The sequence below is a fragment of the Vombatus ursinus genome, unplaced genomic scaffold (assembly GCF_900497805.2).
Source record: "Vombatus ursinus unplaced genomic scaffold, bare-nosed wombat genome assembly UNPS02000582.1, whole genome shotgun sequence".
In the NCBI taxonomy this organism is placed as follows: Eukaryota; Metazoa; Chordata; class Mammalia; order Diprotodontia; family Vombatidae; genus Vombatus; species Vombatus ursinus.
In genome coordinates this window covers 25,393,012-25,415,808 of record NW_020940360.1, presented here as the reverse complement: position 1 = coordinate 25,415,808, position 22,797 = coordinate 25,393,012, and the positions used below count along the sequence as shown (strand labels likewise).

At 38.7% G+C, this 22,797-nt stretch overlaps 1 protein-coding gene across 2 annotated transcripts; it reads right to left on the bottom strand.

Moving 5' to 3' along the window:
* Positions 1-207: 207 nt before the first annotated feature.
* TSTD3 (thiosulfate sulfurtransferase like domain containing 3) lies at positions 208-21,733 on the bottom strand. 2 transcript variants are annotated; one of them, XR_003568599.1, is made up of 5 exons: positions 21,461-21,733; positions 16,128-16,301; positions 15,789-15,948; positions 15,359-15,478; positions 208-304 (listed from the first exon to the last, which is right to left on the bottom strand). XR_003568599.1 is itself a non-coding variant. In XM_027856334.1 (4 exons), the coding sequence occupies exons 1-4, from the start codon at positions 21,594-21,596 to the stop codon at positions 15,412-15,414; spliced, it is 537 nt and encodes a 178-aa protein (XP_027712135.1). In that variant the 5' UTR covers positions 21,597-21,733; the 3' UTR covers positions 15,003-15,411. The 2 variants fall into 2 exon arrangements, 1 of the variants encoding a protein (XP_027712135.1); XM_027856334.1 differs by lacking the exon at positions 208-304 and having other exon boundaries at positions 15,003-15,478.
* Between the last annotated feature and the right edge of the window lie 1,064 nt (positions 21,734-22,797).

Here is a 22,797-nt window from a genome sequence, read left to right as displayed (position 1 = left end):
AAATTAAAACCAATAGGAGGAACCCTCAGAAAGAGGAAACAAAACTCAACAGAAGAGAAAAAAAAATAGCAATTCAGCTTCCATAGTTCTTTCTTCAGATGTGGATAGCATTTTCCATCACAAGGCCTCTGGAGATGTCTTAGATCCTTGTATTGCCGGGAAGGGTTAAGTTTATCAGTATTAGTCATCACACAACGTGGCTGTTATTGTGTACAACGTTCTCTTGGTTCTGCTCATTTCACTCAGCAATAACATTTCATTTTTATTGGTTTTTTGGATGGGGGGCAGGAACAGGAGGGGATAGCTGGGAGAGAGAGAATTTGGACTTGATTTAAATCAAATTACAGTCATATACAGTCCACCAAGGTGATAGTTACTTCATATAGCTTTTTTAATCTTCACTTCCTTGTGAAGGGAACTTCAGGCGAGGAAGTTTTAGAAAAAGCCTCAAATGAAGGCAATGGGCATATTAACTTGTGGGACAGGTAGACTACACTACTACCAGCTATACATATTTGAAGGCCTGTCATGCAGAAGGATTGGATTAGCTCCATATGGCAATACTCTAACTAGACTCAGAAGACCAGGGGTGAGTAATGGGGGGAAGAAGGATAAGGGAAGCAGATTTTTGACAGTATAAGGAATGACATCCTAATAGACAGGGCCATCCAAAGATGAATTAGCCAGCCTTGGGAAATCACAAGCTCAAACACTAGAGATGTACAAGCAAATAATGAATACAAGAATATTGTATATGGGATTCATGCTACCAGTAGGAATTGGACTAGCTGATCTCTAAAATCCCTTTCAAATTGTGAAATACTGTGATTCCACGAATTTTTTTCTCCAATGCTTAAAAACAATTGAGAATATTGACTAATGATAAAGTAATCACAATACAGTAGTGCAAATGTGCTTAGATATTGTTAGGCACAAATTTCCATATGTATAATGCCTTATTAACAATCATTTATTTACACCAGAGACTTTTCAGTATACAATAAAAAAGCCTGTGATGAAATTCCAATTTCTCATTTATTAAGTAATCTTTTTACTCACTTATAAAAGAACAGAACACTAAATACTGGGGGATACAAAAAGCAAAAACAGCTTATCTTCTAATGGAGGAAATAGCATATATAAATCAGAACATACGAGATAAAGAATAGATGGAAAGTAACCTCAGAGGGGATGGCACTAGAAGTTAGGGAAACCAGGAAAGGCCTCCTTGAGGAGATAGCACTGGAACTGTCTTAACAGAAGCCAGAGATTTGAAAAGTCAGAGGTTGAGACAGGGGGAACATGAGTAACAGCCAGGCATGGGGTCTGAAGATGAAAAGTTACGTTCAAGGACAGAATACCTAGAGGAGGGGCAGCTAGGTGGCACAGTGGATAAAGCTCCGGCCTTGGAGTCAGGAGGACCTGAGTTCAAATCTGGCCTCAGACACATGGCACTTACTAGCTGTGTGACCCTGGGTAAGTCACTTAACCCCAATTGTCTCACCAAAAAGCAAAAAAAAAAAAAAAGAATACATAGAGGAGAGTAGAATGGGAAAAGATTGGAAAGGTAGGAGAGGCCAGATTTTGAAGAGTTTTAAATGCCAAAGAATTTTCTTTATATTTGATCCTGAAAGTAACAGGAAGCCTTGGTCAGATCTACATTTTTAGGAAGATAATTTTGGTAGATGAATAGGATGGTTTGGAAGGAGAGATTGGAGTAAGGAAGACCAATTGTAAGCCTATTGCAATAACCCAGGAAAGAGATGACTGTGGCTTTATACACTGATACATGGGGTCATATGCAAGAGATATCATGGAGAAAAACATCACACAATTTGGCAACTAATTGCATATGTAGGGTGAACAAAAGAGAGGAGTTGAGAATGGCACTCAGGTTTTTGAACTTAGGTGGTGGTAATGTCTTTGATTGTAATAGAAGTCAGAAAAGAGGAAAGTTGGGGGTGAAGGGGAGTATGCCGAGTTCTGTTTTGGACATAGTGAGTTTAAGATCACAATGGGATATCCCATTCAAAATGCCAGGTAGACATTTAGTGATATGGAACTATGGCCCAGAAGAGAGACAAAGGCTGGATATATAGATCTGGAAATCATCTGCACAGAGATAGTAATTAAACATATGGGAAATTATAAGATCAAGTGAGAGTACAGAGAGGTAAGAGAAAAGAGAATCAAAGACAGAGGCTTGGGGGACTCCCACAGTGAGTGAGCATGATATGAATGAATATCCCACAAAGGAGACTTGAGAAGCGGTCAGATCGGGAGGATGAGGACCAAAGGAGGGCAATCATGAACACCTAGAGAGAAAGTATCCAGGAGGAGAAGGTGCTCCACATCAAAGGCTGCAGAAAGGTCCAGAAAGATGAGGATTGGGAAGAGGCTATTAAGATTTAGCAACTAAAACATCACGAGTAATTTTCGATAGAATGGTATTGGTTGAATAAGAAGATCAGAAATCATATTGCGGAGGGCTTAGAAGCAAGTGAGAGAAGAGAAAATGTGGAGCCACCAATTATATATGTCTTTTAAAATTAAAATGTTTTTTCAGTCAGCAAAAAGCCTCCACTCCCGCCCTCCCCTGAGCAACTCTTCCTCAACCACTTTCCAATTGAGAATGAAAAATAAAACCAGTTATAAACATGTGTAATCAATAAAATTTCTGCATTGGCCATGTTCAAAAGAAAATAGCTATCAATATAGTTATGTGTGTGCATGTGTATAAGTCTTATTCTGTACTCTGAGTCTTTCACCTCTCTATCAGAAATTGGGTAACATGCTTTATCAATAGTCCTCTGAAATCATGGTTGGTCATTATACTGATCAGAATTCCTAATTCTTTTAGAGTTGTGTACTTTGTGCCATATTTTTATCATTGTATAAGTTGTTCTCTTGATTCTGTCCATTTCGTTGTGCAACAGTTCAAACAAATCTTCCCAGGTTTCTCTGAAGCCACCTCCTTCACAATGTCTTACACTAAAATAGTACTCCATCACATTTACATATCGACACTCCCTCAGATTCCCATTCTTTGCCACCTCATAGAGCTATAAGTTATTTTCCCTCCAACTCCCTCTTTCTTCCTCTCCCTTTTCTGTCTAACTAAGCTCCCTTTATGACCTCTGATGATGATGAAATTCAGAGGGGACATATGTATCATCTCCCCATATTAGAGTATAAGCTGTTTATCCTAGTTTTGTTCCCCACAATTGTACATTTTTGTTTACCTTTTTTGGCTTTTCTTTTCCACTGGGTTAGAAGTTTGAAGTTTCTATGCCATTCTGATTTTTTCATCAAGAATGCTTGTAAGTCCTTTATTTCATTAAACATCCATTTTTCCCCTGTAACATTATGCTCAGTTTTGAGGGGTAAGTTACTCTTGCCTCTAAGCATATGTCCTTTCTCTTTCGGAATATTGTATTCCAAGCTCTCCAGTCTTTCAAAGTGGTGACTGCTAAATATTTTGTGATCTTTTTCATTGGTATTTGAAATTTTTTTCCCCCTTAGGCAATCGGGGTTAAGTGACTTGCCCAGGGTCACACAGCTAGCAATTGTCAAGTGTCTGAAGCTGGATTTGAACTCAGGTCCTCCTGACTCTAAGGTGGGAACTCTATCCATTGCACCATCTAGCTGCAATTTGAAATCTTTTTTTTTTCTTTCTCCCAGAAACTCTGAATTCTGGCTATAATATTCCTGGGAGTTTTCATTTGAGTTTTCTTTCAGGTGACTGGTGGATTCTTTTAATTCCTACTTTTCTCTCTGGTTCTAAGAGATCTAGGCAATTTTCTTCCTTGATTTCTTGTTTGTTTGTTTGTTTTTGGTTTTTTTTTTTTTTGGCTAGGCAATGGGGTTAAGTGGCTTGCCCAGAGTCACACAGCTACTAAGTGTTATGTGTCTGAGGCCAGATTTGAACTCACGTCCTCCTGAATCCAGGGCTGGTGCTCTATCCACTGCACCACCTAGCTGCCTCCCATGATTTCTTAAAACATGTTGCCTACATAATTGTTTTGGTGATGGCTTTCAGGTAGCCCAATGATTTCTGTTTGCTCCTCGATATGTTTTCTATGTCAGATGTTTTTGCTATGAAGTACCTTACACTCTCTTTTTTTTTTTCAGTCTTTTGACTTTGTTTTATATTTCTTGTTGCCTCATGGACTCATTGGCTGCTGTATGTTCCATTCTAATTATCAGGGAGTTTGTTTCTTGGGCAAGCTTTATACTTCCTGTACCAAGCTGTTAATTCTCTTTCTAATTCTTTCTTCCCAATTTTTGCTTTTAGCACTTCCATTTATGACCCCTCTCCCCTTAAAAAAACTCTTGCTTTATCTCTTCTTGGAATTCTAGTTGAATTTGTAGCCGCAGTGTTTTTTTCTCTGAGGCTTTTCTTGTAGAGGTTTTAGAGTCATATCTTCTGGGTTTGTGTCTTGAGTATCCTTGTTACATAACTTCTTATGGTGGAATTTGTTTGCTCATTCTTCCAGTCTACTTCCTAATTTTAGAACTGATGTTAGGACTAGGTTCTGTGAACTTCTGGAGGAAAAGTCTGGGCTAGTCCTGCTGCTTCTTTCTTGGAATATTGAGTGTTGTTTTATTCCAGGATCTCAGGGACAGCTCTGACTGGAAACCTGCAAGCTAATGGTGCTCCCAAAGTCATCTTATCCAGGAAAAAAATCTGATTGCTACCCCTCCTGGTCTGAGCTCTACAAGTTCCTGGCCCAGGTTTTTGAATAAGCAATAGAAAATTGCTACTGGATTCATCCCCTGTCAGCCAGATGGGAAGCTCTTCTGGTCCAGTGACAAAACTATAGATTTGCCTGGACTGAATTCTTCTGTAGTCTTCAGACTGGGCTAGAAGATAGAACTGAGACCCTGGTCTCTTCCTGGGATATCAACTACACCTCTGCTGCTTGCTTCAGAACTTGCTCCTCTTAGTATACTGCCTATGGCCATCAACTGCTCCCTATCCTGTGTTAATGGTCCTTTCCCTTGGATCTCTGACATGGCATTGGGTAGCAGGTGACAAAGATGCCAATTGGATGTAATTTTTATTGCATTATGGTTAAAAAAAAAAGATGTATTTAATATTTCTGCCTTTCCACATTGATTTATGAGGGTTTTATGCCCTAATACTTGGTCAATTTTTGTGAACATTCCATGCACTGTCAAGAAATTGGTATACTTCTTTCTGTTCCCATTCTATATTCTCCAGAGGTCTAGCATATCTAACTTTTCTAAAATTCTATTTATCTCCTTAATTTCTTTCTAGTTTATCTTATTAGATTTATCTAGGTCTGAGAGGAGTAAATTGAGGTTCCCCTTCATATAGTTTTACTGTCTTTTTCTTCCTGTAACTCATTGAACTTTTCCTTAAAGAATTTAGGTGCTATGCCGTTTGGTGTATATTGTTTAATACTGTTATTACTTCATCATCAGTACTTTTAAGCAAAATATAGTTTCCCTGAGCATCTCTTTTCACTAGGTCTATTTTTGCTTTTGCTTTGTCTGAGATCATGATTGCTATGCTTGCCTTTTTTACTTCAGCTAAAACATAATAGATTCTGCTCTATTATTTTAACTCAGTGTGTATCTTTCTCTTTCGTGTATGTGTCTTGTAAATAACATATTGTTTGATTCTGGTTTCTAATACACTCTATATTCTTTTATTTTATGGGTGAATTTATCCTATTCACAGTTATGACTGCTAAATGAGTATTTCACTCCACCCAATTCTCTTATACTTATCCTTCTCTTTTTTACTTCTCATCAACAATATTTTGCTTTTGACCACTGCCTTCCCTAATGTACCCTTCCCCCTCATGCCACCCCCACCCTCTCTCTTAATTCTTTTCCAGACTACCTCCCTGTTTGGTAAGATGAATTTCTTGAACCAGTTGAGATGAGATGTCAAGTGTTGCCCACTCTCATCCTTGTCTTCCCCTCCATTGTATAAACTCCTCCTTGTGTGCTCCATTTATGAGATAATTTCCCCCATTTTCCTCTCCTTTTCCTACTCTTCCAGTGTAGTTCTCACCTTTCCATTCTTCTTTTGAGATCATTCCAACATAATAAATTCATACTTATGCCCTCTAAGTGTACTCCCTCTAACAGCCCTAGTGATGATAAAATTCTGAGGTGTTACCTTCATCATCTTCCCGTATCAGGATTTAAACAGTTTAAGCTTGTTTAATATCTTATTTCTCACTTGTATTTACTTTTTTATGCTTCTCTTGAGTCTTGTGTTTGAATGCCAAATTTTATATTTATCTCTGGGTTTTTCATTAGGAATGCTTTAAAGTCCTCTATATCATTAAATAAACATTTCCCCCACTGTAGGATTACACTCAGTTTTGTTGAATATCCTATTTTTTGTTATAATCCTAGGTCCTTTGCCTTCTGGAATATCATATTCTAAACCCTATGCTCCTTTAAAGTTATAGCTTCTAAACCTTGTGATCCTGACTGCAGCTCCACAGTATTTGAATTATTTCTTTCTGGCTGCTTGCAATATTTTCTCCTTTGCCTAGTAGTTCTGGATTTCAGCTATAATGTTCCTGAGAATTTTCATTTTTTAAAAAAAATTTCCATATTAGTCATGTTGTGAAAGAAGAAACAGAACAAAAAGAAAAAAAACACAAAAAAGTGAAAATACTATGCTTTGATCTGCATTCAGACTCCATCACTTCTTCTGTTAGATGTGGATAGCACATCTTGGATGTGCTTGGATCACTGTATCGCTAAGAAGAACTAAATCAATAACAGTTGATCATTACACAATGTTATTGTTAGTGTGTACAATGTTCTTCTGGTTCTGCTCACTTCACTCAGCATCAGGTCATGTAAGTCTTTCCAGGTTTTTCTGAAATTCACTAGCTCATCATTTCTTATAGCACAATAGTATTCCATTACATTCATATACCACAACTTGTTCAGCTATTCCCCAATTGATGAACATCCTCTCAATTTCCAATTCTTTGCCACCTCAAAAAGAACTGCTATAAATTTTTATACATATAGGTCCTTTTCCCTTTTTTATGATCTCTTTGGTATATAAACCTAGTAATGGTATTGTTAGATCAAAGGATATGCCCTTTGGACATAGTTCCCAAATGCTCTCCAGAATGGTTGGATCAGTTCACAACTCCAACAGTGCATTAATGTCCCAATTTTTCTCCATCCCCTCCAACATTTGTCATTTCCCTTTTCTATCATATTAGCCAATCTGATAAGTGTGAGGTGGTACCTCGGATTGTTTTAATTTGCATTTCTTTAATCAATAGTGATTTAAAGCATTTCTTCATACAACTAATAAATAGCTTTAATTTTTTCATCTGAAAACTGCCTTTAATCATTTATCAATTGGGGAATGATTCATATTCCTATAAATTTGATCTTCAGTCTTTTAATGTAGAAGCTGCTAAATCTTTTGTTATCCTGACTGCAGCTCCACATTATTCACTTTCCTCCCCAATTGCTTGTATTTTCTTGACCCAGGAGCTTCAAAACTTAGCTATAATGTTCCTATGAGTTTTCATCTTGGAATCTGGTGAGGCTTTTCTATTTCTATTTTACCCTCTAGTTCTAAAACTTCAGGGCAATTTTCCTTAATAATTTCATAAAAGTATAACATCTAGCCTCTTTTTTTTGATCATAACTTTTAGTTAGTCTACCAATTCTTATATTATCTCTTCTTGATCTGATTTCCAGGTCAGTTTTTTTTTTTAAATGAGATGTTTTACGTTCTCCTTTTTTTTTTCATTCTTTTGATTTTATTATTTCTTGGTGTATTATTAAGTCATTGACTTCCCCTTGCCCAATTCTAATTTTTAAGGAGTTACTTTCTTATGTAAATTTTTGGATCTCTTTTTCCAATTGGTTGGCTTTTTTTTCATAATTTTCTTGATTACATTTTTTTCTAATTTTTCTTCAACTTCTCTTATTTGATTTTTAAAGTCCTTTTTAAGCTTTTCCAAGAGCTCTTTTTAGGCTTATGACCAATTTACATTTTTCTCTGAAGTTGAAGTAGCTGTTTTGACTTCACTGTCTTTCTAAGTTTAAACCTAGATATTCTCTATCACCACAGTAACTATCTATGGTCAGGTTCTTTCTCTTTTGCTTGTTCATTTTTAAAAGCAGCTAATTTCTTGGCTGTTAACTTTATATTAGAGTGGGTCTCTAGTCATGAGGTGTGGAAGTTAATGTCTCAAGCTTCAGGATTTTTGTGCTATCGTCTTCTGAGCTCTACCTGGGGGCCTGACCTCTGGTACTCCTCTCCACCCTGAGTCATAACCAGGGCCTCCAGCAATGCTGTCACCACAAATGGTCTTATTCCCTGAAATCCCTCCTATGGCTACAAGCTTCAGCTCTCCCCTCTGCCCTGAAACCCAAACCAGGGACTCCACTCTCCTGAGAGTGACCACAGCCAGCAACTCTCCAGTGTGGGGGAGAAGGGACTGGTGCCCCTCCCCTTGTGACCACACTCACCAGCATGCTCTGGCTCTTCCTCACACAACTACAGCCTGAGACCACATCTGGTTAGCACATCTGGGCCCTGTCACTGGAGGGCCCTGCAATTTTCCCCTCATCAGTCCTCTCTCTTCCCCACCCCAATACTGTCCCTGGGTGAAAGTTTCTGAAGCAGAGGCTGCCCCCAATACAGCTGCCCTTGAGGTTTGTTGATTCAATGGGATCTGTACTTTAATCAACCCAAACCAAACCAAACCACCCCCGGAAGGTCAGGTCTTTCCATTGTCATTCTCTATTGAATTTGTGTTTGGATCTTCCATGTCTCCGTAGTAACTTTCTATGATGAGGTTCTTTTGTTGTTGTTGTTGTTGCTTGGTCATTTTTCTGGCCTATTTCTTGACTTTTAACTTTATGTTGAAGTTGGGCTCTGTTCTCCGGGTGGAGGAGGAACTATCCAAAGCTTAAGATTTTTTGTTCTCTTGTTTTCAGAGCTAGTTCAGTGGGGTCTGTAAGTTTTCAGTTCTTCTGAGGTGCTTTGATCTAAAAAGAGGTGTGGTCACTGCTCTCTTGGCCTATACTCTGGTCTGTGAGTGACAACAAGCACTGTTTTCTGACCTGGAACTGTGACTACAGTCCCCACTTTCTGGCAGCTGGAAGCTCAGCATTCAGTCTGGCATTCTTTATTATTTGCTGCAGGGAAATTTGCTGCAGTGAAGGATCTAAGGCAAAATGCTAACGCTTACTCTGTCATCTTGACTCTGCCTCCCAAAGAGGCCAATTTGGTATGGATTTGGCACCTCATCTTACCTGGTGCACAGCTTCATCCTCTTTCAGTTCCTGAATGCTAGAATGCTCTGTGAGGCACACATTTGGATAGATTCCTTCTCCAGTGTCCACAGACCTCTGCATTTCTCCCTATGCCAGCCTGGGCTCACCATTTGTTCTTGGATTTCTCAAACAGGATTTAGTCTGCTGCATTTTCTAGAGCTATCTGAAGGAGTTTTAAAGTGGAAGCTCTGCTGTAGTCCTTGTTACTCTATCATCTTGGTTCTGCCTCCCGCCTATACCTTTTTCAAACAATTTAGTTAATGTGAAAAGAGATATAGGACAATAGTTGTGGGCATGGTAAGATCTGGGAAAAGTTTTTTAAGGACGAAGGAGATTTGGGTGTGTTTTAGGCAGCAGAAGATAAAGTAGATAGGGAAAGATCAAAGATTAGATAAAGTGGGGAATCTACTGCAGGCAATCTACTAGAGAAGATAGAAGGGGACAGGATCAAGAGTACGGTTGGCCCTGGCAAGCAGAAGAGCCACATGATTCTGAGACTGGAGTGAAGGAGGAGATACTGTGGGTTAATGTCTAAGGAATGTGAGATGAGAAGGTGAGAAGGAGCTCTTGGTGAATGGCCTCAATTTTTTTTTGGTGGGGGGTGATGTATAAGGTGTGGACCTCAGCAGAGAGGCTAAAGGAAGGAAATGGCATAGGAGGCTTGAGGAGAAAAGAATAGATCTAGAACAGCTCCTGTTATAAATGAGATAGAAAATCAATTAGAGAATAGTGTGATTACCTTGCTATAGGGATCACCCAGTTCAGACTAGCTAGCTTAATTTTATAATAGACTCAATCAACAATGCTTCATGATGCCTTCAGTTCCATTTAATAGTACATAAGTAGAATTATAGGTGGACTTACTAAAAATCCAAGGTTGAAGTTTGGCAAAGAAGGATTGGTGATAGGACAAGAGAGCACAGGATTCAAGAGTAAAGGATAGTAGAGAGTTGAACTGTTTCACCAACAGATCACGATTCGCAAAGGGGAGAGTATAGTCAGAGCAGGATGAAAGCCTGATAAAGTATCAAGAAATTTGGGGATTTGAAGTCACAGTGAAGACAGAGAATAGGTTTAGGAGGAATGAGGCATACAGATGGAAAGTTAAAAGATTATGATCAAATAGAGGAAATTCAAAGTTCTTGAATGTAGAAGTGGAATATTTGTGAATGATGGTAATAAGAAGGATACAATCATATCTGTGAGGCTGACATGGAGTAGGTCATGGAAATTGAATACACCGAGGAACCAAGAAGTTAGAGAAGTCGAGGAGACATCAAGTATTAGGTGATAAATTTTGAGTGAGTCCATCTCAAAGGAGGAGAAGTTGCTGAGTGAGATTCTGGAAATAAGAGAAAAATCTGAAAATGTCAATAAGAAACACGGAGTATTACAACTCCACCTCTACCAGCGAGTCCAAGTAATAAAGTTAAAGTGCAACCAGTAATGGAAAAGAATGTAGCGTAGAGGGAGCCAAAACACAAAAGGAATTTTAAAAAATAAGAAGTTTAGATGAAAGCAAAATTATTAATTATGGATCAGGAAGATGTGAATGGAACACTGAGTAGTTAAGGTTGGGGGAGCGGGACAGATGAGGTTGGGGAGAGAAGTTTGTTCTTTGACAGCTGTGGGTTTAGTATCACTGGGATAAGCAGGTGGAGGAGAGCAGGCTAATGAAGATGAGCCCAAGCAAAGGAACAAGGAAATCAGCAGTGTAAACAGAAGATTTACGGTCAATGATTTGTACTGGCACAACACTTAACTTGCCCCACCTGCCCTGCTGCTGTGAATTGAAGTGAGCCTGATGGTGATTCACCCTAGATTCCTTGAACAGTTGGGAAACTTCTTACATAAGGAGGTGAGGAGTGTTTTGTCAAAGTTCAGAATTCCCTCACACCAGGTTTTTTCAAGAAGGGAAATAGTTTGATCCCTCCCAGAGCTATTTATGCTTCCCTCCCTATTCAACTACCTTATAATACTCATCTGTGTACATATTGTATAACATTGCCTCTTACTTTACTGAGAAAATATATAGTTTGTGAGCTCCTTTAACTCTTCTTTTCCACATCTCAAAAATCCCTCTATATTTTCATTTATCCTGTTTAGTTCAACTTTCACAGGATGAGAAAGCACTTCTTACCAAGGCAAATCTTTTTTTATTTTCCCCTTGATTCCATCTCTTATTTTCTCCCAGAGCATATTCTACTGATCGTTCATTCTCTCTTCTAAATCAATTCTTTCCTTGTGACCTACAAACATTCCTGGGTCTCTTCAATCCTTAAAAAAATTTTAACTTGGCCTACCTATCCTTTATCTCTTTTTCTTTTCACTGCTAAATTCCTAGGAGGGTGGTCTATGCTTGCTGCCTTCTCACCAACCTACTCACTCTCTGAACCCTCAAAATCTAGCTTCTGTCCTCACCACTCTATTAAAACTACTCTTTCAAAAGGTAACCAATGGTAATTAGTAAATTTCCTACCAGAAAAACTGGTGACCTTTTCAATCATCCTTGCTCTTTGGAAGCTTTTGATAATAATGTCGACTATCTCCTCTTCCTGATTATTCTTTTCTCCTTTGACTTTCATGATCTTGCCCTCTTCTAGTCTCTGACGGCTCTTTCCCAGTCTCTTTTGCGGGGTCATCATCTATCTCCCACCACCTAAATTTTAATTTCCCAAAAACCTCTTGTCTTAGGTCCTCTTTTCTTCTCTCTGCACTCTCTCCCCTGGGTGATGTCATTCATCCTCAAGCATTCATTTATCTCTACAAAGATAACTCACATCAAACCTGAATCCCTCTCCTGAACTCCAGCTCTGCTGCATCTCCAACTACCTTTACTTGGCTATGCTAACATCTTAAAATTCAACTCCATGAATCTTCCCCAACCCATGACACCTCTAAACCTCCCTATTTCTGCCATCACACCACCATTTCCCAGGTCTGAAACCCGAGTCATCTCTGACTTTTCTCTCTTACAAACACCCTATCTAGTCAAGTATCAAGTTTTGTCAATTCTACTACATTTCTTACATCCATTCCTTTCTCTCTATTCCCACTGCCACTGCCTTGGTTCAAGCCCACATCATCAGGCACCTGGGCTATTGTAAATTTACAGATTATCTTCCTGTCTTGAGACTCCCCCCTCTAATTCATTCTTCATGCAGCTGCCCAAAATATGCAGTATTAGTTCCCTGCTCAAAAACTTTCAGTAGCTCCTTATTACCTAACACAAAATTAGAATTCCTCAGCCTTGCTCCAACCTACTATCCAGGCTAATTCATATTAGTTCGGGAACTCAATATATCAGCCAAAATGGACTACTATATACTCTCCCAACTTGACAGACCCTCTTCCAAGCTGTACGCTGCACACACCTGTAAGGGGTTCCCCTCCTCATTTCTGTCATTCATAATACTTCTCTCCCTTCAAAATTTAACTCCTCAGTGTAGGTTTCTCTAATTCCCTCAGCTGAGAGTTTTGTATCTTTATTCAAATGTTGCTAAAGTATGTTGTCTGGGTATCTCTTTTGCTTCTATCACTTCCTGCCTTCTATTATACCTATCTGTGTACCTGCAAAATACACTCTAATAGACTAGAATTTTCTCAGGAGAAAAGATTTCCCATCTGGCTGATCTCCTGGACTTCATTAATGTCTATCTCCCTTAATTCATCTTCCTGCAAGTTTGCATCAACTCTGACCCTTCCTTCCTTCAGACTGGAGAGAGAAGAGGGGAGTACCTCCCAATTCTTTATTTAAGGAAAGTCTAGTGCAGCCATCTCATCAATTCCTACCCAGCTCCCATTAGGAATTTATAATTTCCTCACCCTTCCCAATCTTTTCAGTTTATTTTTCTGTGTCTTCTCCCATTAGATTGTGAATTCCTTGAGGGCAGGAACTATGTTTTGCCTTTCTTTGTATCCCCATAGCTTAGCACATAGTGCCTGGCACATAATAGGCACTTAATAAATGTTGATTGGCTGACTGACTGGATTGATGATTGTTTTTTGCATCTTCAGCACTGGAGCAGTGCCTCATATATAACAGGGGCTTAATAAATACATGTTGAACTGAGTTCAAATTTTTTTTGATTCTCAATATTCTCTCTATTAAATAAAGAAGGCATAGATGTTTCATCCAAGTATATAGCTGCTCACTGTAAAGCAGCCACTGGGGATTAATTTCCCTCTTCTTCCATCTCCAATCCTCTCACAATGACTGCTCCATCCTGAACCCTTTCCTCATCAGCAAGCTCTCAACCTTGGGTTTACTACTGCCAACAGTGATGGAAGGGGCACTGGTACCCAAGGGGCACTGGCCCCATAGACCTTTTACATCTCCATGCAGCAATAGCAGCAGCAACAGCACAACCACTCAGGCCAGTGTTAAGCCTACAAGACTGGGTGCTGGAGTAAGGCACCACAAGTAAAGACAGCCGAGCTATGGCCTATAGAGGCTGCTACTAAACAGCTGGCTGAGGGAAGGGTTGAAGAAGCCCAAGGAAGTCTTGGGAGAGGAAGGAAGTCTAAAAAACATCTCTGGCTTTTTGGGCTTAGCCTCTCCGGAAGCAGGTTGTTTCTACTCTAAATAAAACCTCCTACCCTTTTCTGTAATCTTCCATACCTGAAAACTTTCATTCCCTATGCCTGGACAGCTAAAGCTTCGATGACCAATCCCCAGTATCTCCCAACCTGTGCTGTCAGAGATGGTAACCCAACCAAGCAATACAGAGAAAGAACTTGTCCCCTTCATATAAAACCTATGGCCCTCTCTGCATGACCCACTCTGCAGTTGCTATGGTTAAGGTCCTGATATGGAGTACAGTTTGGCATACTGCTCCCATGTGTCCTTCCCTTGATGCACCTGACCCCATGTTCCCAGTCCAAGGTAATAGTAATATTGGCTAGCATTTACATAGCACTTTAAAATTTGTAAAACACTTTACTAATATCATCTCAATTCATCCTCATAACAACCCTAGGAAGTAGGTGCAATTATTATTATCCCCATTTTACAGATGAGGAAACTGAGGCAAACAGAGGTCAAATTAACTGCCTATGGGAAGACAGTTTGCAAGTATCTAAGGCTGGATTTGAATTCAGGGCTTCCTGACTCCAAATCCAGAATCTATCCACTGTACCACCCAGCTGTTTTTAAGCCTTCCTTTGCATGAGATTTAAAAAAAAAACAACATGCAGAAATAAAGGCTTACTGCTTTAAGCATTTACTATCCAAGGGTGGGGAACCTGTAGCCTCAAGGCCACCTGTGGCCTTCTAGGTCCTTGGGTGTGGCCTTTTGACTTTTTTACAGAACAAATCCTTTTATTAAGGGGATTTGTTCTGTGAAGTTTAGATTTAGTCAAAGAGCCACACTTGAGGACATACAGGGCCACAGGTGGCCTGGAGGCCACAGATTCTCCACCCCTGTAACTAGTCTGTCTGATTCTTTGGGAGAAAACTCATCAAGTCTCCAGATGATAGCAATGAATGAGACATGTCCAAATTAGATCTCTTTGCCACACAGATTATACAGACATTTATTACTCTTAATAATTTATCACAAAATTCAGTGCAAAATTCCATGGATATAAAACAGTTGTTTTCAATATTTTAAATTTCCATTTCAGAACAACTGATTAATTATATTAACCTTTTCTCTGCATGTTGGTCTTTGACAAATGACCTTAAAACTAAAGTAGAAAGTTTACGTCTTTATTAATTCTTTTTTTCCTCTTCCAAAAGTTCAAATTCAGTTTTGAAAAGGACAATATTTGCTATAAGTTCTTAAAATGTACAAGTAGACTAGTTTTACTACTACACATCTATAACTCACTAAGTCTTCCATACATTATCTCAGCTGATCTTCATAACAACCCTAAAAAATTAGACAGAGTAAATATTATTATACTCATTTTATAAACCAAGATGTTGGATCAGAGAAGGTAAAGTGAGTTCTCCTAGTTTACACAACTATAACTAGAAGACCCAGATCTTTTGACTACTAAGCTGCTTTTTTTTTTTACTATATTCTGTTGCCTCTATAACATAATTTACCTTAAAATTAGTTTTCAAAAGAGTTCATTGGGATTTCAAAATTCATTGTCATGTCATTTTTTCTTCTCTGGATATTCATAGCTCTCCCATTCTTGCCAACCTCCAGGATAGTGCCGAGCGCTGAAAATAGACATGGAACAATTAATACTATTAATATTGTTATTAAAAAATAATACTGGTGGGAGAGAAATGACATATAACTATTTACCACTTACCTTTTACATCTCAAAGACTAATAGGCTTTTAACTTGTGGTAAATCATACTTACATGATGAAATGATAACTGCATAAATTAAAAAGTAAATCTTTACCCATGATACATTGCTAAAATAATTAATCATAGGAAAGCTAAAAAGTATGTAAATTCCAGTTGAAAATGACTTCATCAGAAACTTTGAATTGAGTCAGTTCTGCTACATAATCTGCTTACCTTTCATAACCCAATGATAAAGCAGTATTTAGAGCTTTCTTGCTTCTCACTCCTCCTAGACAAGAGAACACCAGGCTGTCAGACTTAGAAGGCATATCTTGATTGTACTTCTCTTTAAAGTCCTCTGAATCCATTTGTAGAGCTTGACCTATTTCACCCACTGAAAGAAAACATTTAAAAATTCAAAATGAGTTATACGGATAACTTGTAATGTGAAAATATCATACAGAATGTCTGCAAGGTCTTAGTGCAGTTTAAAGGTTAAAAACTGCACTAAGACCTTTGGAATACCCTGGTATTAAGTATGTTATAATTAATTTTAAGGAAGGCAACACTTACATGGTATATTGAAAAACCCTGGAATTTTTCCATATTCTAGAACTTCCCATGGCTCCCTAACATCAATCAACAAATTGGATTTGGAATGTAGCAATTTTTTCAGTTCTTTGTAGGTGACACTCTGAGAAGCAGCAGTACAGAAATTATGGTAGACTTCTTCTGATGATCTCAACTCTAAAAAAATTCGCAAAATATAAGTTATTCCAGAATCTTAGGCATTGTGGTAATGATATCATTAAATGGAGAATCTGACTATAAGAAAAGAATCAATGGCTTTTCAGCTAACTAAAGGGAAAAGGATTCCTTATAATATATGGTGTAAAGTGAAATATTCATCTATAAAACGTCTTTGGTTGGGATGCATCTCAGACCAGTAATTTCTTAAGTTTAGGGTACTCCAACTGAAGGAACTGTTTGAATTGAGGCAGATCAGAAACTTGTCCTTAATTTATAATCTTAGAAATCTGCCCAAGGTCAAATTGTCCATGGTCACAAAGCTAATGTATAACAGAAAAAGGACTTGTCTCCAACTTTTCCTGGCTCTGAGGTCAACCCTTTATCCATTACACCATTCTGCCTCTCTAATAAAAATGGTAAAATAAATTTTAATTGGGTATTGATATAATACGTAATCCCATCCAGAATGGGCTCATTTTCCCCTTGAACTTAACTTTGGTTCTTAATATTGCTGTTCTGAGTCTAGTGGAATGTTAAAACTATGAAATGATGAAAATTAAAATGTTAAACATAATCACCACTTTCAAAAGGGGAAATTTTCTATCTCTTAAAATTAGACCTCTAAATCCATAGGACAGTTCTTCAAACACCTAATCCAGTTTTCCTCTAAACAAACCACAGGACTAAATCTTTACACCTTATTTTAAAGTATGGTAGGAGAAATCCTAACCCCACATCCATGTAAATTAGTCTGATTTTTCCTTTAAAAGTACTGAAACTTTTCATGAGAGTTGATTGGCTGAAGGGACTAAAAGTTTAATCTGTTGATATCACTTCCTGGTGGCTTAAATACAAAAACATCCATGAGGGACTCTAGCCTCACTCTGAGATTTGACTGGAAGACCACCATCAGAAACTCAACAGGCAGGGGTGTTTCAGTCAACTAAATCATCTTGAAGTGTCTTTGATGTATATCCTTGTTGAATATCTTTCCCTATGAGCATCTCATTTCATTTCCAATATGGACACTAAACTACAAAGGGACTGGCTGGAGTAAGGTGAATCAGTCAGAACAAATGAGTTTTAGGCACAAAGATTATCCCTATTTATCACTGCCAGGGCACTTAAATTCCAAAGCTTCAGTTCCCTATCTGTAAAATGGGGGTAATAACACCTACATATACAATCTTAAAGAGTTGTCAGACTCAAACTAAATAATGTATGATATGCAGATCCAGGGAGATAAATGTATATATAGCACTTTGTAAACCTTAAAGTGCTACATAAATATGAAATGCTATTATTCCCTCTTGAAGTAATAGTAAGAAACTTTTTGCAGCCTTCATTTAGGCTCTCAGTAGGCATTGAATCCAGAAACGTACTGTCTTGAGCCTCATCAGTAAACCTAGAGATTGATCCCTGGTTAGGGGCAGCTAGGTGATGCAGTGGATAGAGTACCGGTCCTGAAGTCAAGAGGACCTGAGTTCAAATTTGGCCTCAAACCAAACTTGACACTTATTAGCTGTGTGACCCTGGGCAAGTCACTTAACCCCAAATGCCAAAAGAAAAGAGATTGATCCCTGGTTGAGGTGGCCTCTTTAAAGCCTAGTATCATTAACAGTCATGTGAGAATCAGTGGGCAGAAATGTTCTTTTGACAGAGAGAAGCTATCATTTCAAATAGTATAAAATAGGGCTGTGCTCCCTTCCTTATAACTTATATTTAAATATAACTAGCAACTACTGTCAGATGAATTGGATATATACCCTCTAAGCCTCAAGCAGGAAGATAAGCTGAGGACTAAGTTTTGTTATCTAGAACTAAGAGCAAGTTCTTTAAAAAGAGCTAAATTTAGTTTCCCACCCACTAATGAAATCACTGATACAAGAAAAAAACTAAACAAATAAAAAATACGCTTGTTGGTTAATTATTGTCAGCAGCAGTAACTTAGCACTAAAATGTATCTCTATCTCATTTGGTCCTCTTGATAACCTGTGCATTATGGAGAGTGGCTATCATTATTTCTAAGTTCCCTTTTTTATCTATGGTTCTATTTTTAAATCATGGCTAGTTCAATGCAAGGGAAGTTTTAGAAGTCATTCTGGGTAAAGTAAGTCTTGGAAACAACTAAGATTTAAAACCATTATGATCTTCCAGCAATGTCATTTGTTATCAAAGAGTCCATCTGTCATCTGTAGCACTGAAAGGCTGACTGGTCTCTTGCAGAAAGGTGTTCCTAATCTTAAATGTTTTACCTTCCCATAAGGTGGGCTCTTGTGACTAAAAAAGAAAGCACACTATGCAAATACCCCCTCCAGGTCAATATGACTTGATCCTCCAAATTATTCTTGTTATTTGATGACTGAGGAGGTAAGGTTAGGGAATGGAATGGAAAAGCATTAAATGCTTATTATGTGCCAAGCACTAGGTAAACAAATATAAAATCAAGATAGCTCACATTCAAATGGGAAGAGACAACATACAAAGAAGGGCTCATTTCATGTACAGTTCATGGCAGAAAGGCCAGATAGTACTTGGGTTCTAGTGGGGAAAGTATCAGAGCAGATGACAAGACCCCAGCATACTACTTTCAGATGAATCAGGAGATCTAGGGGTCAGCACCTAGCTGATAGTGGACATCCTATACATGGTGAGAATTGGGCAATGGGGCAATAAACGTTGGATTATAATCTCCCAATGTGTGCTTTTAGTTGTAGAATTATGTTCATGATTCAATTCAAGGTTATAACCTCTGTGATGTTCTGGGAAAATACTTGCCTTACAGGTAGAATGATTTGAAAAATTAAAAGATGTGATATTGGCTCGAGCCAAAGTAAAGTACAAGAATCTAGTGAAGTTTTCTAAAATCCAGACCCCCACCTGACTTTTTCCCCTACTTGAATTAAAATAGGATAGTGTATGTTTATTTTCTATAGGAAGATTCATTTTCATTAAAATTATTCCATAATTTCTTATGAATCATGTGGGTATAAAGAACCAGTCATGCCAAATCTGCACTTGCCATACAGTTCAAAGAATTCTTCATCATTTAAAAAAATATATGAAATTAAAACAAAAATATAGTTCATAAGTTTCAAAGTTCAAGTTCTCCTAAAATTATTTTTTTTCATAACACAACACTGATGGTGCTTTGATCTGTATACTCTACCTGCACAAATCAATGGGACTCACAGAGCTTAAGTATTCATGTTTGCTGATGCCTGTTGCCTAGCATTAACGTTAGTTGAAAGAAGATTGATCTCTTTTTAAAAACAGAATAATGTTGAAAATTCATTTGTGTAATTTCAATATAATAGCTAATATTTATATAGCATTCACTATGCTAAGTGCTTTACAAAGGTTATCTCATTTGATCTTCACAACAACCCTGGGATAGGTGTTACTAATTATCCCCATTTTGCAGTTGAGGAAACTGAAGCTGGCAGAGGTTAAGTGACTTGCCCAGAATCACACAGCTAGTAAATATCTGAAACAGAATTGGAGCTCAGGTGTTACTGACTCCAAGCCCAACCCTCTAACCACTGTGCCCCCTAGCTGCCAATATTATAACAAGAAATAATTGTACATCTAAAAAGCTTTAGGAGCAATTAGTAGGATAGTATTTTCTTTTCAGAATAGATGTGACATTTCATCGATATAAGGAACTCTAATGATGAAGAATGCCTCGGTCTAGGTCTATGCAAATCAGCATCTGCTGTGCAACTTACAGTCATAGAACTAATGCATGTCAGAGATAAGCCATGAATCCAGGACCCACCCAATTCCTAGGTCAGTTCTTGATCCACTATGCCATGCTGTTTCCAGGATAGCATATATGTAATAATTAATCAATCAACAAGTACCTATTAATCACCTACTTATGTGCCAAGCACTGTACTTCCTGGCGTCAGGAAGAACAGAGTTCAAATCCAGCCTCAGATATTTGCTGGCTATGTGACCCTGGGCAATTATTTCTAAAATAAATAAATACCAGATAATTTGGGGAGGTAGGGGCAATCAGGAAAGACTTCACATACAGAGGGTGGCCCTGTCCTGAGTTTTAGAGGGAATGATGAATTCTAGAAGGCAGAGATAAAGTTCCAAATTCTAGGCCTGGGAGATGGGATTCTCCAGCAATTAATCATTTTGACAAAAACCAGTTCAGACTTGACTTGTCCTTTCAGATAACTTGATTTATTCACCCAAGCCCTTATAACAACAACAGAAAATTTCCTTCCTCTTTCTCCCCAAATAAACTCTTCCCCATCTTAAACATTGATATTTGGCAAGTGAAAACATGAAAAATTGCTTTCCCAAAGCACATACCCAAGAAAATTCTGCCTACTTAGGCAGGTAAAATTTAAACGATTCTGGCAAGCAGTCTCTAGATGCAATCAACCACTGCACTGTTACAGAAAAATACAGGATCTGGGTTTGAAGAATCCAGATTCCTGTCCCAACTCTGCTGCTTACTACTTACATGAACTGGGGCACTTCACATTAATTTCTGTTTCCTCATCTGTAAAATGAAAGAGGCTGGTCTACATGGTCTTTCTAGCTCTAAATCTATAATCCAATGACCAGTAATTATAGACCCATAAGATCATGAGAGACTGATACAGCAGTGCTTCTGGCAACACTGGAAAAAAGATACTCAATTGCCACTGTAATTACATCCGGTAGTCCAAGTCAACCAAGAATTCAACAAAGAAAAGATAGGACTCGACCTGGAGCCAAGTTATCTTAAACTGGGGAGATAGAAAGTACCTAAAACTGAGCTCCCCAGCTCTGCCGATGGCATGCTCAAACGTAAGTTAGTCAAAAAGGGGGGTCAGTTTGCTATGAGTTGAGGCCAAGGCCACGAGCAATGGCGAAGGCAATTTTTTCGGCGCCCAGAATTTACCCTGTATGCACTAACGACAAGCTGAGGCCTCAGCATTTTATTTATCCTTTTCCACTATCCACTGTGGGCATCCCTGGAGCGATCCCCCGATCCCGGGGATTCCGCCCACTTGGCTAGAGATACGAAGAAAGCTGAGGGTCTCTTCCTGTTTTTGAAGCCAAATCCACGACCTCCCCTGGGTCCCGAATTTGTGGGTCCATCTTCTGGTCCTCAGCTTTCACTTCCCGAATAGGAGCATGAAGTGTGTACTCACCCTTCCAGGCAGCCGCTGACCCGGGGGCTATCCCTGGCCCCAGAAAACAGCGAGAGGAGGCTCCCCAAACTCTCGAGCCCCAGGCAGCCCTGACCGCGCTCCCCAACTGCAGCAGCGCTCTCGGGGACATGGCCATGGGCCGTCTCCTCCGCGCAGTTCACACTGCCCTCCCCCGCGCGCGCTCTGCCCGGCTCTGCCTGTTCTCCTCAGCCCACAGTATCTCTAAACCGAGCAGCTTCAGCAGGCACGCTCAGCCGACCTACCCGGCTCAGCTCACGCTTTAAGAGGCGGTGCCACCCTTTCTCTCCACTCAGCGTTTACCGCCCAGAGCCCCGCCCAGGGGCGAGGCTGGGTGTCTTCCTAGTTATTTTATTTTATTGATGCTTGCCTTTTTTTTTTTTAATAGTATAGATTCCTTAAGCTAGAGCCGAAAGCAACCTCAGAGGCCATCTAATCCAACTTTCCTCTTTACAGATCAGGAAACTGAGGTCCACGGTGGTTGAGTGATTTGCCCTAGGTAATACAAATGGTGAGCAAAAAAGGTGGGATTCAAACCCAGGTCCTCAGACTCCAAAATCAGTGTTATTTTATTTGATATTTTATACTTGCATAAATCAATTGACAGGAACATTTCAATATGCAAAGAACAACAGGAAAGGGATTGTACATATGAAACTATAAATTCTCCATTGGATCATTTTTTTATATATGGTTGTTGATAGTTCACTTTCTCCACTTCAACACTGCCTGTACCTATCCTTTGACCATTTATCAACTGGGGAATGACTTTTGTTCTTATATATTTAAATCAATTTCCTATATCTATATTGGGATATAACAACTTTACCAGAGAAGGTTTCCCTTTAACTGTTTCACTTCTAATTTTGTCTGCATTAATTTGATTTGTGCATAAACTTTTCCATTTTATTTATTCAAAATGGTCCATTTTGTTTCCTGTGATCTTCTCTAACTTCTATTTGGTCAAGAACTCTTTTTCCTATCCATAGTTGTGAAAAGTATCTCTCTGTGCTTAAATTTATATGACTCTATCTCCAGCTATATGTATCCATTGGGAGATTTCTGTGATGTATGATGTGAGATGTTCTAAACCTAATTTCTACCAGACTGCTTTCCAATTTTCCCAGCATTTTTTAAATAATGAGTCCATACCCCTTACATTTAGAGTCCTTGTTTGTTTGTTTTTTTAACATGCTGCTGCTGTACCTCTTTTTGTAGTGGCAAAGAACTAGAAACTTAAGGGAGTGCCTGTCAACTGGGGAACAGTTAAACAAATAATGGTATATAAAGGTAATAAAATACTATTGTGCTCTAAGAAA